Below are 16,564 nucleotides of genomic sequence, written 5' to 3' on the forward strand. Positions count from 1 at the left end.
TTTATCTGGAGCTTTAAGGCTGTTTTACTAAGGTGGTCTCCAGTTTGCTATTTTTACCTTTCTTGGGGGGTCAAGGTGGGTAGGTTTATAAAGATGAACACAAGAATGGAGGTAGTCTCTATACTCCCTCAGTTGAAGGAGGGGAGGTCCTCCATCAGCTGTGTTCGTCCCAGTGAACGGGGCACTTACGGCTCCCTCACGTCCTGCATTTTATTTTGTGAGGCACGTGTAACTTAGTTAACTGAAGCTGGCAGTGTTCATTTTCCCCACATTTATTATCCTAGATGTAAGCAGTTTCGATATTGGTCTTAACTATGCTATTGGAGCTGGGAAAGACATAAATGGACGTAAGAGACGTCCCTGACACTCAGGGCTGGGCTGCTGGAATCAGGCTGCACCTGCCGAGCGCTAATAGGAAGATACTTAGTTGACAGGACGCCGAGATGCTAGAAGAAGAAATCGACAGATCTGACATCCAAGGATAAGATTCTTGAATTAGGTCAAAAGTTTCTTTTCCAGGTTCATCTTTTCTTCTTATATCCTTATTTATTATGGGATACGCATCGTTCTGGTGATGGGAAGGGCAGAAGGTGGGCTTGGGGGAGTGCTAAACTGAGAGGATTGCTGTTAAGTAGAGAAAGGGAAGGATGAACTGTAGTCCTTTGCCAACGTTTCCTCTTTTGAGAGCAAAATTGCACACTGGCGGTTGGTGAAGTTTCCCTAAGGCTCTGTATTTGTCACATAACTTCCGTAACCCCTGGAAGATCAAGGCTACTTGATTTTCAGAGAGAGACAACAGTCTTTTGTATAAATGGTTTTAAAGCCTCGATATATAAGTAATTATCAAGTAAGTTATATGTTTAATAAACTTCAACAGTAATCATTTGAAATGAATGAAATTTCAAGAGAGTGAGAGACAATCCTAGATCCTGTTCACACTTCCCTCCATTCACAACTAACATACTGTAACGAGAGCATACGTATTTACAAAATATTAACAGAACCCAGGGAAATATGAAATGACAATTTTACTCCAGGCAGAAGGAAAAGTACAATCTGTGACACTACAAATAGGAAGAGGGGAGCTTTTAGAACTTGTCATGGAAAAATGGAATTTGAGACTTGGAAGGAAACCCAAGAAATTATATAATCCAACTTCACCATCTTATAAATGAACAAACATTAGAGATATGGGGACATATGTATATGTATAACTGATTCACTTTGTTATAAAGCAGAAACTAACACACCATTGTAAAGCAAGTATACTCCAATAAAGATGTTAAAAAATAAATAAATAAATAAATGAACAATCAGGTTCAAGGCAATAATATTATCCTCTCTAGGTCAAGAGCTAATCAGTGACAAAATTGGGACTATAATTTGGGTCTTGTTCTGAGTTTAGTCTTTTTCCAACTTTTGAATATTTGCCTAGACAATTTTGTGGAAGATGACCCAAAATTCCTTTGAACCGCTAATGCAACTTTAGGTGAATTTTTATATCTTAGACTCAGCTACATTTTTCAGAATTCATTTTAGCACGTGCATGTCCTCTTGGATTTTCTGCTAATTAAAACACTACAATGCCACCTGGTGACTAACTAATAAATTAAGAGAGAAAAGCATTTAAAAAACGTGAAGCCATATAAGACATTATGTTATTCGGCTAGCAATAAATACATCTTACCTCATTAAATCGTTGTACGATTTTGCCCTTTTTAATATCCCAAATAAAAGCACCATTTCGAGAAGTTGCTCCAGCAATACAATTTAAATCACCTTAGGAAACAATTTGTTAGACATTATATGAAATGTTTGCCACAAATGTAATTCTTTTCAAAAATGTAATTTTTGAAAAAGTAAGACTTGAGTTTGCAAAGTGGCTCTTTCTTTTAAATAATGAAAATTATCAAATGTATGCAAATATAGAAAGAACAGTATAATGCATGAATCCATCATACAATTTCAACAGTTTTCAAAATATGGTCAATCTTATTTTGTCTATAGCCCCCTACTGGATTTCTTTGTAGCAAATCTCTAATACTGTATTCTTTCATTAATAAACACTTGAGGATGGATGTCTAAAATACAGGAACTCTTTTATTAACATGACCAAACTACTACAATCACAAATAGAAAAATTATCAAAAATTCCTCAATATTATTACATATCCAGTCAGTATTTACATTTTTCTGACCATCTGGTAATTTTTTTAATGGTTAGGAAAGTATTTCTCTAAGCAGGACACATGAAAAAATTCATTTTCTCCATCAAAGACATAAGCAATGCTCTTTGTTTTTAAGAAGTTAAAAGAATCTGTTAAAATCGAACTGCTGCTAAGTTAGTAGATGGTCTTGAATTTTTTGCAAGGCAGTCAAAGAAGAGGTTTGCTCCATTAGAAGAAAGAAAAAGCTGTTATCTGCCTCCTAGGAGTAAAAATATGGAGGAATTATTTTGTGATAAATGACTATAAATACTAAAAGAAAAGTCCTCACCATTTTTTTCTAGGGTTTTCATTCTGCTACCCTTTTAGTGCTCTAAAATTATTGGGGGAACGTTTCCATATTTATTTGCACTCCCAAAAATTTTCCTGTGATATCTACTCTAAAAATAAAGGAAATTTTGCAATCATCTATAACCTACTCTACTTCCATCCAGTGTCAACCTTTGCTAATCTTTTAAGTTTCATCCATACTTACCTAACAATAGTGATTCATCAGTAATCACGTTGCAAAAAATGGCAGAATTTCAATTTTCCAACATTTTTATTTTCTTAAGGCAAATTCTCAATGTAGAGAGTGAAATAAAGCTTTAAGTAAGATTGGGCCTTCTGTGTTATGATTTGAAACAATGGTTTTCACAGTCACAATTTCTATTCAAGCTTTAGGTTTAAGACTTGAATACGTTTTGTAGAAGGAAGAGTGATCAGCTCATTGCTGTTACAGTGTCACTACACTGGTGGCCCAATTCCTGTATCTCAACCCAGCAGGCCCTGCTGTGACAATGCAAACTACAGTGACTAAGAGCACAGGCTTAAACATCAAACTGACAAGGGTTCAAATCTTGACTCCACCACTACTCCCTACGCATATAATCTTGGGTAAGTTACTCAACCTCTCTGACCTCAGATCCTCTTTAATAAATGTTGGCTCTCACAATCAAAAGTAAAATGAAGATGGAGGTAAAGAAGGGAGCAGAAAAGAGTGCTAATTCTTTTTGTTCCTTACTTCTTAATTAGTGAAGTAACATTTTTTTCCAATTAGCTTTGGATCTATAATGGCACTAAGTATGTTCTGCTTCAGAGAACAGCTGCTGTCATTAAGACTTGGAAGTAAAACCTTCTACATCTTCTCCTCACGGTAGGAGATAAGGGATATAAAAACAGTAGTTCTTTACCTTTTTTGTATCATGGACTTCTCTGAAAATCTGATAGCTATGATAATCTTTGACAGACATAGGAACATGCACACATACGCTAAAAATTATGCATAAAATTCCAAGAGATTCCCAAATTCTCTGAAGACATCAAAACCCTGACAGCCCATATTTTCAGGGCTAAAAATCTCTGTGCACAATGAGATAAGCTAAAAAATAAGCTATATCTTGGTTATAAATGGGTTTTAAATTAATATGTTAGTATTAGGACAAATAAGTAAAGCATTCTACATAGTTTATAAAGTGAAAAATTCATTTTAGGTGTGTAAAATTATTTATTACAGGAAGAAAATGTTTTGGGAGAAAATGTCAGAGGTTTCATAGGACATCTCTTTTTTACATACAGGAAGGTATAAAGGTAGCATCATTCTGAGATCAAAGAAAAGACCCTATTATAGCATAAAAGTTCTTCAATATTACTAAAGTGGAGTTTATATAGAATCACATGCTCACAATTAAACTCTGATGATATATAATCATTCACATTCACAAAACAGATGTATCAGAGAAAGAGAGGTATTATAATTTTTAGAAAATACATGTTTTATTTTCATATATTTGATTCACATGAAAATTTTAAGCAGAACTTCTATAATGTAAAATACACTACACCTTTATAGGCATATCTATACAAATGCAGCTAAAATTAGATGGGTCAGTATCATCCTGATTTCCTGTGGCTTTTCTATATGACTATGTCATATAGAAGGGCCCAGAAATCAACGTGCTTGTGCAGGTAGTCAGATATTCTAAAACCCACAAAAACTGCACCAACAACTATGTTGGTACTAATCTGCCTCCACCATCATTTGGAGTAAGATGGCACCGTGAGGAAGAAGATAATGCAAATGAAAATAAAAGTTAGGAAAGTCATTTAATTGTATTCCTGATTTTAATAAAATACTTCTTACCTGGAGCCCACGAAAGGGAATAAATAACCCCTTCATTCCCTGGGGAAGCGTACACTGCCGTCAGTGTGTTTATATCCCAGACTTTTATCGTGCCGTCAAATGAAGCTGTTGCTAGAAGACTGGGATCGTCAGGTTTGAATTTGCAGTCGAAGATCGTTTCCACATGACCCTAGGGATGCAGCGTAAAAAAACACAGAACAAACCCAGACAAAACGTGAGTCCTCAGCAGGGCTGTGTTCTATTTTACACAGAGGCTTAACGATCGTGAGAACAGAAGTTCGTAGACGCATAGAATTATTATGACTCCATAATACAAATAAATCTTAGAAATCACTTAATCCAACCTTGCTCATTTCATGAATGAGAACAAGAAAGCTCAGAGTAACCGGCAGAGGTGGACTTCTCCTTCCTTCTGAAAGAATATTCTCTTTCTCATTTTGCTTCCAAAATATACTACAACTATGTGATTTTCCACGATACAAAGGAGTAATGTGGCCCACACAATAATGGGAAAACTACCAAATGCAGAGTAATCCTGATAAACTAAACGGACATTAATATTTAAAGAAGTTTAATGTTTATAATGTTTACAATTAAATAATTTTAATAGTTCTATACATTTTTCTAAAATGTTTCAATCAACCAAGATAAAGTCCTAATATGTGATTCTCTATGAAAATAATTTTAGAATATCATCAATAATATGTAAGTAAAAGTAAACATCATTTTATACACAAAATAAGTATTGTGTATAAAAGAATTACCGCAGACATACCAAGTCCCTAAGAAAATCCCACTTCTTAGCTCCCATATCATAAAGTCCAACTCCACCATCCAGGAAACAGCACACTGCGTGACCAGGAGGAACAGAAAATGCTTGATTCTGTGTCAGAGTTGGGGGTGGTACTGCTTCACTCGTTGAGGATGTATAATGATTTTTGGTTGGGGACTGGATTGAAACTAGAAAAGAAAAAAAAAATAAACAAGTAAACATTTATGCCAGTTACCTTCCCATAGGCTGGAATGAAACCACAGGACTTAATTTACAAAGACGCTCTTCGTTTTCTTTTATCCAGAATTTATATCAGTAAACTCTTAAGCAATGATCAGATTTTCTGCCCCAGGAGTACTTTAGCAGCATTGCCCGTATTTATATATTTATATACACAAAATGGGATATTATTTTGAAAAGAGGTGTACAGAAGTGCAGGTGGTGAAAAATGAATGAAAATTAGTTTCTGAGGAATCACAATATGTGGTGAATATTTGGTTTCTTATTGCCCCATAAATTAAAGCACAGCATGATTATTTCTGAATTAAAATTTTCTTTCAAAGTGCTGATGTAATAGCTTACTTCTTCCTCTACACAAGCAAACACACATGCATGTGAACTTTTTTCTTTTAGAACTAATAACTCTCTTCCACTAATTTTCAATCCAATGAAAATAATTATTTTTGAGATTATTTATAATTTACTTTAATTTAGCACCCAAATTAAGAATTACAACTGTCTGATATACATTTGCATCTTAATTTCTCTCTTCTTCCTCAATTTTTACTGTTCACAGACTTTCAATTCCCCAACTTTCAATTACATAAATGTCTCCTTGTTCAGTTATTTTCCTTGTATTCTTTATCACATATTTTGTCTTCTTTCAAAAAGCTTTTCCTTAGAACATAAATATACTCTTGTAAATATAATTCAAAATAATGATACCACCATAAATTATCAGACCAATCTAGATTAATTACACACTGGAATATAGATAACTATTTCCCAGTATATTGTCTTTTTTGATTCAAATATAATAAAGTCTTTCTTATTGCGTTCATTAGGGTAATACTCATTTCTTAGAATCGGAGAACGACAGGCAGTCCAAACTAGAATGAACCACTAATAACAAAAGAAGCATTTGTTTGGTTCAACGAAATTTTGCTGGAAGTTTGGTTAAAATTAATATAATCCATGACTGTTTTCTAATATTTTAATTTGTTGATATTATAGGTGGTTTTGATACCCTTCATGCTCCTATCTATCCATAATTCATCTTTTTTCAGAATTTGATGATTATGTCTACATTTAAAGTTTTTCATTTTTACATAACTTTTCTTACTCCACACTTTCTGTTACATTAAAAAATTGGGCGAAAAAACTATCAACAACCTGAAAGGAATGACTCAAAAATGACAAGATCAGTATGTGCTTCTTTATATTTCCTGATTTTTCTCTAATGGGCCTGGACCACTTTTGCAATAAGAAAAAAATAAGGAAGAAAAGAACCTATGATATTTCAGTCATCTTATGAGATGGGTGTTCACAGCAAATAAACAAAGAAAAAAATAGCTCCAAAAAATGCAGGATACATAAACAATATGTCAGTCCCCAGCGTACTATCAATACTTCTCCAGTCCTAATGCTTCTAGACCCTCCAGCTTCCAGGATTTAGAAGCATTAGGAAAAGCTTAAATTTGTGAAAAGACTGGAGGTTCAAATACAGAGATTTTCTACTACTTGCCATTGCCCACAAAATTAGATACTAAATTTGCTAACCAAAACAACGTTATTTTGAACAGGCCTCACTAATTATTTAGTATATCATAGACAGTAGTGAGTAAGGAGGAATCAATAACTCTAGGTTGTTCAATCACTAAACTCTTTTCCCCAAGTTTTTTTATGATCCACACAGAAATAAAAGAAACACTACCACCCATGCAGAGTAACCACAGTTGACTTAAATAGGAAGTCAATTTCTTTTCCCTCACATTTAGGAAAAATTCTAATTCTAAACCTCCCCCCGCATACTCCAGATTTTTTTTTTTAATTAATTAATTTATTTTTGGCCACGCTGGGTCTTCGTTTCTGTGCGAGGGCTTTCTCTAGTTGCGGCGAGCGGGGGCCACTCTTCATCGCGGTGCGCGGGCCTTTCACTATCGCGGCCTCTCTTGTTGCGGAGCACAGGCTCCAGACGCGCAGGCTCAGTAGTTGTGGCTCACGGGCCCAGTTGCTCCGCGGCATGTGGGATCTTCCCAGACCAGGGCTCGAACCCGTGTTCCCTGCATTGGCAGGCAGATTCTCAACCACTGCGCCACCAGGGAAGCCCAGCCCAATTTTATTTAATCCCATCACTCTTGATAATTTTTATTTTCACCAATATCATTGTTTCATTTTCCCCATGTAGATTATTTGAGATTATCTTAATATCCTCACTTAATAGCATTTTTAAATGTAACTTTGCTCTAAATATTTTCAGTTTAGCAATATTAGATATTGTGTGGCTTTGATGGTACCTTTAGCACATATATTGTCAAAGGCTATTTTTTTAAAATTTGCTTTTCAGTAGCAGTATTTGATAAGTTTATATCATTATATTACTCATTTTATTGGATAGCAGCAAGTACGATATTTTAAAATATCAAATTTTGATATTTTTACTTACATTTCTTCCTTGGAGGAGAATTCAGTACATGTAAGCAGTGAAACCCTGTTTTCTTTAACTTAAAGTTTTCAACAGGTGTTGCTCTGGAAACATTCCAAACGCGCAAAACACCCACTTGAGAATCTAGTCAGATCAAGAAAAAAGCATTATATTAACAAATTTTATTTGAAACATAAAATGCCTAGATAAAAAATAACAAAATTTCAACTTGCCAGATTTTTAGCACCACTTACTGACATTCTTCACACAGTAATATTATATCATAATACAAAGAAACAGCCGAAGTGATATTCATCCTTTCAATTTTTGGCACGTTTTGCCTTTTTTTTTCTGTTCCAAATCCCTTTCTTGGGTAAGAGACTGCCTGCCTTGGGAGCTTCCCCGACAAAGATCATTATGACAATGTGACCACAAAAAAGCACCCCAGTGACACACTTGCTCTAGGAAAGCCAGCCACCAAAAACTTTCCACCTCTACCATTAAGTAATCCTTCACCTTTCGAAATGTTTGTAAACTGCTTCCTTGCTCACTTGCAGCCAAACAAAGACTGCCTGATATACCTGAAGACTAATTAGAAAGCCCCCTCCTTCCAAAAATCCCACCTTAATAAGCTACTCTGGAAAGAGTCTGGCAGTTCCTCAAATGATTAAACGCAGAGTCACCCTATGACCCAAAAACTGCACTCCTGCATATACACCCAACCGAATTACAGACATGTGTCCCCATAAAGCCTGCACACGAATGTTCACGGCAGCATTCATAACCGCACAGAAGTGGAAACAAGCTAAATGTCTATCAGCTGATAAATGGATAAACAAAACCTGGCATATCCATACAATGGAATGTTATTCATCTATAAAAAGGAATGAAGTACTCATCCAGGCTACGTCACGGATGAACCTTGAAAACTCTACGTTAAGTCAAAGAAGCCAGACATAAAAGGCCACATGTTGAATGATTCTGCTTCTATGAAACGTCCAGAACAGGCAAATCCACCGGAATAGAAAGCAGATTAGTGGTTTATGTACACACATGTGTGACTAAGGGGTGTGGAGGGCGTAATGAAGAGTGACTTGCGGATGGGTACAGGGTTTATTAGGGGGATGAGGAAATGCTCTGGAGTTAAATAATGCTAATGGTCATAGAACTTAGTAAACACAGAAACCACTACACTGTACACTTTAACACGGTGAGTTTTTATGGTATGTGAATCTCACCTCAATAATAATGATAATAATAGATATATTATTATTAATATATATGTATCATTAATTATATCCTGTGAAATTAAAGGCAATGAAGATACATCAATAAGAATCCATCTACTTCTATGTGCAGTTTAAGTGCTTAAAGAAGTAAAGACTTCTTTAAAAATGTTGAAAAGATAAAGACTCTTTGTCTTTCATTTTACACTTAGCAGATATGGGAAGTATTTATACAGTAGCTGAAACTGCTCTGTCTCTTCAGAGACCTCTCTCTCTCTGAAGCTAAGTAAACGGTAAAAGTAGAGTCACTTAATTCCTAATTACTATTTTAAATTCCCCACCTTCCCATCGCCCGTCACTTCTTGGTTTTGCTAAATTCTCTTATGATTAGGAAATCACGACTGTCAAAATTCTCAGTGAGGCTGACAAACTCCTCAGCCAGACAAACTGTTTTTCTAGCCAGTATTTTTACTGTCACCCTGCCACGGCTGAAATTGAACTGCCTTTGTCTCTTGTATACACACAAACACAGACATGCACACATGTGTGTACATATATAACATCTTCCAGTGTTACCTGAAACCTGGAAAACTGGGCCTTCTTTTCATTTTTATTTGTCATTGTGTTAATGACGCACTGTATAAATAAAAGTAAACTAGGTATTTACTATAATAATAATGTTTGAGATATTACTAAGTTTTACACAAAATTAACCAATAAAAGTACAATTTCCCTGATTCAGTTAAAGAATATACACATATTGAAACCTCTGGGAGTAGGGTAAAGTTACCTCCAGTTATAAACATGCCAGGAGCACCGGGAACCCAGGCCAAGCATTGCACAGAAGCTACTGTACTGGGAAAATTAAATGTTGTTATGCAACAAAGTGATTCCGAATCTACGAGGCGAATTCCACGATGCAAATTAGCCACTAGGAGGTAATCAGTAGACAGTGGGTCCCATTCCAGGGCTGTAACGGGATCCTCTTCGTCGGTCCCTTCAAGAGATTCCGGTCTCAGAACATGTTTCTGACTTTTGTTACCTATGAAAATGTAAAGAGGATGATTTTAAACAAAATTTCCAAAATAAGATTAATAATTGAGATCGCATGAACTTTCTCCTTGCATACCACTGATCTCTGAGAGCCCTCGGAATACAAGTCTGGCATTTCTATGCAGAAGTCATAACTGACAAGGGAATGCAGGGGAATTAGAGTTTGTCCTAAGGATGCAAGTTGTACTGGACCGCTTTGCTTTGGCAATCCCCAGTACCCTGTATGTTTTTCTATTTGTTACTGAAAAGCTGTAAGAAGAAGACGTAGAAAAATGATATACATCATCTTGTCATCAACTACAATTTCACTGAGTTACAACAGCATAGGGATAGGGAAGTGTTTACCAAAGGGAAGAACATCGTGTTCTGACTAAAGGCACAGACTTTGGAGGGCTGCCTGGGTCCAGATCTTAGTCCCAAGATACTTAATCTCTGTGTGCTCAGTTTTTTTATTTTACAGTGGAGAACATAACGATACCAGAGTTTGTTTGTTTAAGAGTAAACGAGTTAGTTGTTTGAAGTGCTTCGAACAGTGGGACATACGGTAAACAGCATACCAATGTTTATTGTCATCTGTCCTCATTCATCCTTATCATTTGTCATGTCATAATTCACTCTTGGCTACCAGAACAAAGAGGCAGCCAGAAAAACAGGGAGATGGAACAAGCGAAATTAAGTGAAGAAAAGGATCAGCAAACCATCCTCTTATTTCTTCCAAAATATATACACACTGGCGGTACGGAAAAAAAGGCACGCACCAATGGGAACTCCAATTAAACAGTTCTCTCATTCACAACAGAAAGGCAGTGAAACACTAAGTTTAAAGATTACAACATTAACAGAAGTACCAATTATTCCTAAGTACTGTAAACTTTAAAAGAAGTGTTTATTTTAAAAATAACACTATTGAAAGATACCATAGCTCTTCCTGCAATGTCTTTGTTACATACTGTTTTTCAATGTATCAGATTATAAAAGCAGAAAAAATAGATCTCCTTGTATATATAAGATATTTGTAAAGTTAATTGAAAAATCTTATAGTTTCTGGCTTGAGGTTAATTCGTCAGAACATATTCTTTAAATATAATGTTATTCTTAGGTAGCTAGTATTTTATTTAGATATTTTGCATATATAATCATAGAAGGTACATGTGAAGCTTCTCTTATTTGACTTTATCAAACTTTTGCAGTAACCATCAAGAAAAGTTTGCTTACTTCTTCTTTCCCAAAATAAGCATCTTTAAAGGTGCTATTTGATAAAACAGATAGTAATGAATATTAATATAGCTAATCATTACAAACCACAGAGAGGTAGAAAAATGATTAACCTAAGTTGTACCAGCTATTTAAGTAATTATTAGGTATTTGAATATGCCCATTAGTATCTATGGTTATTAAAAATATTCCAGCATGTGAAAAAAAAAAAACAGCAACAAAAAACTTGAGAAAATTTGCAATGCAAATACTGTAAAAGCTAAATCATGTTGCTTAAAGCCCCACACTTACAGTTAAAATTATAATGAATTGCATCATCATTTTCTGTTCTATCTGGTGTCAACATTTTTATTATAAAAGACAGAAAACTGAATCTGTGAAATTTTGCATCCCGTCGTAAGAACAACAGCTGATGGTATTTTTATTTATATACATTATTTATTTTATTATTTACTTACGTTCTATTTTATTACACAACTATCAGGCAACTTGTGTTGTCAGATAAGAACAGAAGCATAGGATATGAATAAGTCAATAAGAAGAATTTCTTATGAAAAACAAAAACTGGGGCAAGGCAAAACTAGGGTTGAAAAATAAAATAATGAGGATAGTGGAAATCCACATAGCTGTTCAAATTTTGACTTTGAGATTGGGTGGCCAAAGCAAAGAAGAAAGAAATCATGAAAGGTTACACAATTCACAATGTCCATAGGATAAAAATAAAACAAAACAACAAACAGAAAATGTGCTCAGGAGCATAACTTTTCCTAGAACTGAGACGAGAAATAAATATGCCTGTGTGTTTTCAAAAAAACCCCACAGTATTACATAGGCAGAATGTCATCAACAACATTTCTAAAATGAAACAATGCAAATTTGATGAACCCAGATCCTTGGAATAATACCAAAGTCAACTCAATTAAAACATTTCTAGTATGAAGATAAAAAAAAGAGAGAGATTTTCTGAAGATCTGGCTTTGTTTAAGGATATAACCTGAAATTGCTAAAACAGTAGTTTTCCAACTTTTTTGGCCCTGGAATCCCGTTCATACAAGAATTTTTATGTGAAATCCAATACAGAATAAAGAATAAAGTGGTGCTTTGCAGACTGAAAGGGAGCAGGAGGCTTGAAGCCCAGCTGGATCACCTACCAAGACTTCCCATCCCCACCCTTGCCCAATACACACATATAAATCCACAAACATACTGAGCACAGTTTAAAAGTCACCGCTTCACAATGAAGGATGAACTGCATTATTGTGGGCAGTCCTCCATGAATATTTGTTATTTCTTCCAAGAGAGATAAAGACAGGACAGCAGAGAGCTTGAGGTCATAGTCTCCTGCAAGAACCTAGAGGACACAAATTCCATCTAGTTACATAGAAACAGAATCATCTGTGACGCCAATAAGTCATTAAGAAGGTAAGGGTGACCACTCTTCAGGAAAAGTAAAAATATAACAACACTGGATTAATGCTAATGGTCTCAAAGTTTAAACTCGCAATTTAGAACGTAGTGTCAGAATTTAAAAGTAGTGTTTCCTTCATGACCCATTAGCTCTTGCATATGTAAGGAAAACACAAAGCAGGATTATACTAATGTTTTGTGCATATTAATTGCTAAAAACCCTATAGAATAATGAAGTCAAGAAGTCTGTATTGGTTTGTTATGGTTAAATTGTGTCCCCAAAAGATGCTGAAAGCCTAACCCCCAGTATCTCTGATGTGACTTTATTTGGAAATAGGGTATTTGCAGATGACCAAGTTAAGGTGAGGTCACTGGGGTGGACCCTAATGCATCATGACTGTGTCCTTATAAAAAGGGGAAATTTGGACACAGAGACACACATGTACGCAGGAGGAACACCCTGGGGAGGCTGGCATTATGCTACCCCAAGCTAAGGAACCACCAGAAGCTAAGAGAGAGGCCTGGAACAGATCCTTCCCTGGCACCTTCAGAGGGCCTTGCCAGACATCTTGATTTTGTACTTTTGGCCTCTAGAATTGTGAGATGATAAATTTTCTAAGAGTTCTCATCACAAGGAAAAAATTTATTTTTGCCTTTTTTTCTTTTTCCTTTTATTGTATCTATATGACATGATGCATGCTCACTAAGCAAATCTTTTCACAAGATTTGTAAATCAAACCATCATGCTGTACACATTAAACTCATGCAGTGATGTATGTCAGTTCTATCTCAATAAGACAAAAACAATTCTGTTTTTCTAAGCCCTCCAGATTGTGGTACTTCGTTAGGGCAGCCCTATCAAACTAATACATGGGTGGATCCAGAAAAATAGCACTTGATGATGAGGGCACAGATGCAGAAATTACTTTGTTTAACAGCCAGGTGATTGAGTTATGGGAAACCAGTGGCTTCTTCTGGAAGTCACACAGGCCAGACTGTTGAAATATTATACTTTCTACCCTGACATAAACCTGAACAGAAAAGTGCAGGAGGTTTTATTTTCCTGCCTCTCCTTTCTATGCCAAAATAAGCATATAATGTCTCAGTATTTCAGAGCTTAGACACATAATACTGTGTCTCAATGTCTTAACAGATTAAAACCTTCAAAAATGCCCAATAACAACAATAAAGCAAGAAAAGAAAGCCCTAGTCAATGAAAAAGGAGATGGTCACAATGACAAATTACAAAATATGAAAAATACCCAAAATGAAATATGGACCAGAATAAGAGCACATCCCCACTATTCTCCTCCGAGCTCAGGCGGCACAGATTCTGCAAGATGCAAGTGTCACGATCCCCATGAAATCTCTGGGTGTGGGCCAGCCAGGGGGAGATATGGGGAGTGTCCCTACATAACACCCCAGGGGGCAGAGAGGCAAGAGGAGGAGACACAGGGCAGGTCTTTACTGTCCCAAAATCACCTCCCTGGTGCTGAGGAGGATGAAGAATACAGGAGGGAGAGGAAGTAGTATTTACCTGATGGGCACAGAGCAAGTCTGCAAATTATGTCACTTAACTGTGAGCCTCAGGGACCAACTATAACCAGAATTTGCTCCCAATGCAGAGAATGGAACAGATTGGGTGAGGGCATTTGAGACAACAAATCCAAAGGAAGCAAAGAACTCCCCATTCTACTCTAAAACAGATGACACTTTCCCCGTGTTAAATCAGTGCAACCACAAGGAGCAAGAGGATGTGTACAAGGAGCATAGAGGGGAGGTGTAAAGAAGCACATGGACAGTTATTCTCACCTTTCTTAAAAATGTATATAATAAATCTTCTTTAAAATAAAATGGTCTGATGGATAAAGAAGATGTGGCACATATATACAATGGAATATTACTCAGCCATAAAAAGAAACGAAATTGAGTTATTTGTAGTGAAGGGTTGGACCTAGAGTCTGTCATACAGAGTGAAGTAAGTCAGAAAGAGAAAAACAAATACCGTATGCTAACACATATATATGGAATCTAAAAAAAAAAAAAAAATGGTTCTGAAGAACCTAGAGGCAGGACAGGAATAAAGACGCAGATGTAGAGAATGGACCTGAGGACACGGGGAGGGGGAAGGGTAAGCTGGGACAAAGTGAGAGAGTGGCATGGACATATATACACTACCAAATGTAAAATAGATAGCTAGTGGGAAGCAGCCGCATAGCACAGGGTGATCGGATCGGTGCTTTGTGACCACCTAGAGGGGTGGGATAGGGAGGGTGGGAGGGAGACGCAAGAGGGAGGAGATGTGGGGATATATGTATATGTATAGCTGATTCACTTTGTTATAAAGCAGAAACTAACACACCCTTGTAAAGCAATTATACTCCAATAAAAATGTTAAAAAAAATTTAAAAAAAATAAAATGGCCCGACTTTATCAATAATTTATATAGCCTTTTTTTTTTTTTAACATTAGAAAGATCATTCCCTAAGGAAAGAAAAGATTTATTTGGATGTTCACTGTTTCTTCTGTTCAATTTCAATTTCTTCTTTCTTCTATTAATTTCAGATAAATTGAATGTAATATGTCTTGTGAAAGTAGTTATTCTAATCCTGAAACAGCACTTTCATCCATCTACCTAGTGAACCAGGAGTCACATCCATCAACAGAGATATCAGATGGCTAAAAGCATGTTTTTCAAATGTCAGCAGTGCTTACTTATAAGTGGAGAACTGTTCATCTAATTTTTCAATATTTTATTATATATTTTGTTATTGTTTAAATTTAAAAAATAAACATAAACTAATTTCTCAGACCTTTCCATTGAGCCATGTTAATTAACTAATAGGGCTACAAGGAGTTATTGTTCCTTTTTATCCCAAGTTCAAACTCTTTGCTAAGGAGCTGTGACAACTAAATGGTATTTTACAAGCAGGTGGGAAAATATTTTTGAGTAGTATTAGTAAGTTATTATATAATCCAGCTGTAGGTCCTTTGTCATTCAGGCCATTTTCTTAGTAAATGTGCAGAATGAAAGAACTGACTTTAAAAAGTAAAAATGCAGGACAAATGCCTGACAGGGGTTAACTCAAAGTAAAATCTGCACAGCTGAGTTAAATGTACTACGATGCCTTACAAATAAGATTTACTTCCAATGGTTATTTGGAATTGGCATAGCGCCGGATAATATTTGCACAACTATTATTTAAAAATTAAAACACTGTTAACTTGCTATGCTGTGTAAATAAGAAATTATATATGCTAAGAAAAATAAAATTTAAGAGACCTGACTAGTAAAATTCTTACCTGGTTGAAAAATTGATAGACTTCCATCAATATGACCAAAGACAACTTTCCCCTTTTTTTGGGTATGCCATCTGAATATACAGATATCAGACAGGAAGCTATGGGCTTCTTTGTGCACAGTCACGCCACTGTCTGGTCCTGAGATGGTCCAGATGAACAGTGGGCCTCTCTGGGAAGCAAACGCCACTGTGTCATCTCCATTCCAGCACCAGCTGAGAGAGGCAGGCGTCCCTGGAATAAATTAAATACAGACACGCAGTAGAGAAACGTGGCATAAGATCGTACCGTTAAATGTTACTTGCATCCTACCTTTCTAGAACAACTAAAATACAAGACTGTGTTCATTATTAAAAAATATTACCTTCTTACTTGGAAATTTGATTTATAAACTAACCCTAAATACTACAGGGAACATATGGAGGGTACTTCTATGATGAAAAAGTACCTAGTTTCTGGTTTAAAACTACTAATATGATCATATGCTTCACATACTCAAAGAAATTTAGAGAGTTCTTTCTTTCCTTCAGAAAACTATATATTAAAGCAATAAATTCTTACTGAGTTTTTGTGTATAAGACCTGCTTTAGGCATTCTAGG

The 16,564-nt window shown here is 35.7% G+C and overlaps 1 protein-coding gene across 6 annotated transcripts in view; it reads right to left on the reverse strand.

The window, feature by feature from the left end:
- The window catches only part of WDR17 (WD repeat domain 17), a 94,990-nt gene that overhangs the window by 35,084 nt on the left and 43,342 nt on the right, over positions 1-16,564 (reverse strand). For all 6 annotated transcript variants that reach the window (XR_005018148.1, XM_036838485.1, XM_036838489.1 and 3 more), the window contains 6 exons: positions 15,968-16,198; positions 9,780-10,031; positions 7,785-7,907; positions 5,123-5,307; positions 4,348-4,516; positions 1,688-1,779 (listed from right to left, as the gene is read on the reverse strand). Coding sequence is in view for 5 of the 6 variants with exons in the window: in XM_036838485.1 (XP_036694380.1) it covers positions 1,688-1,779; positions 4,348-4,516; positions 5,123-5,307; positions 7,785-7,907; positions 9,780-10,031; positions 15,968-16,198 (1,052 nt within the window). In the remaining variant the exon portion in view is untranslated. The remainder of the gene's footprint in view (positions 1-1,687; positions 1,780-4,347; positions 4,517-5,122; positions 5,308-7,784; positions 7,908-9,779; positions 10,032-15,967; positions 16,199-16,564) is intronic.

Source organism: Balaenoptera musculus, chromosome 21 (genome assembly GCF_009873245.2).
Source record: "Balaenoptera musculus isolate JJ_BM4_2016_0621 chromosome 21, mBalMus1.pri.v3, whole genome shotgun sequence".
NCBI lineage: Eukaryota > Metazoa > Chordata > Mammalia > Artiodactyla > Balaenopteridae > Balaenoptera > Balaenoptera musculus.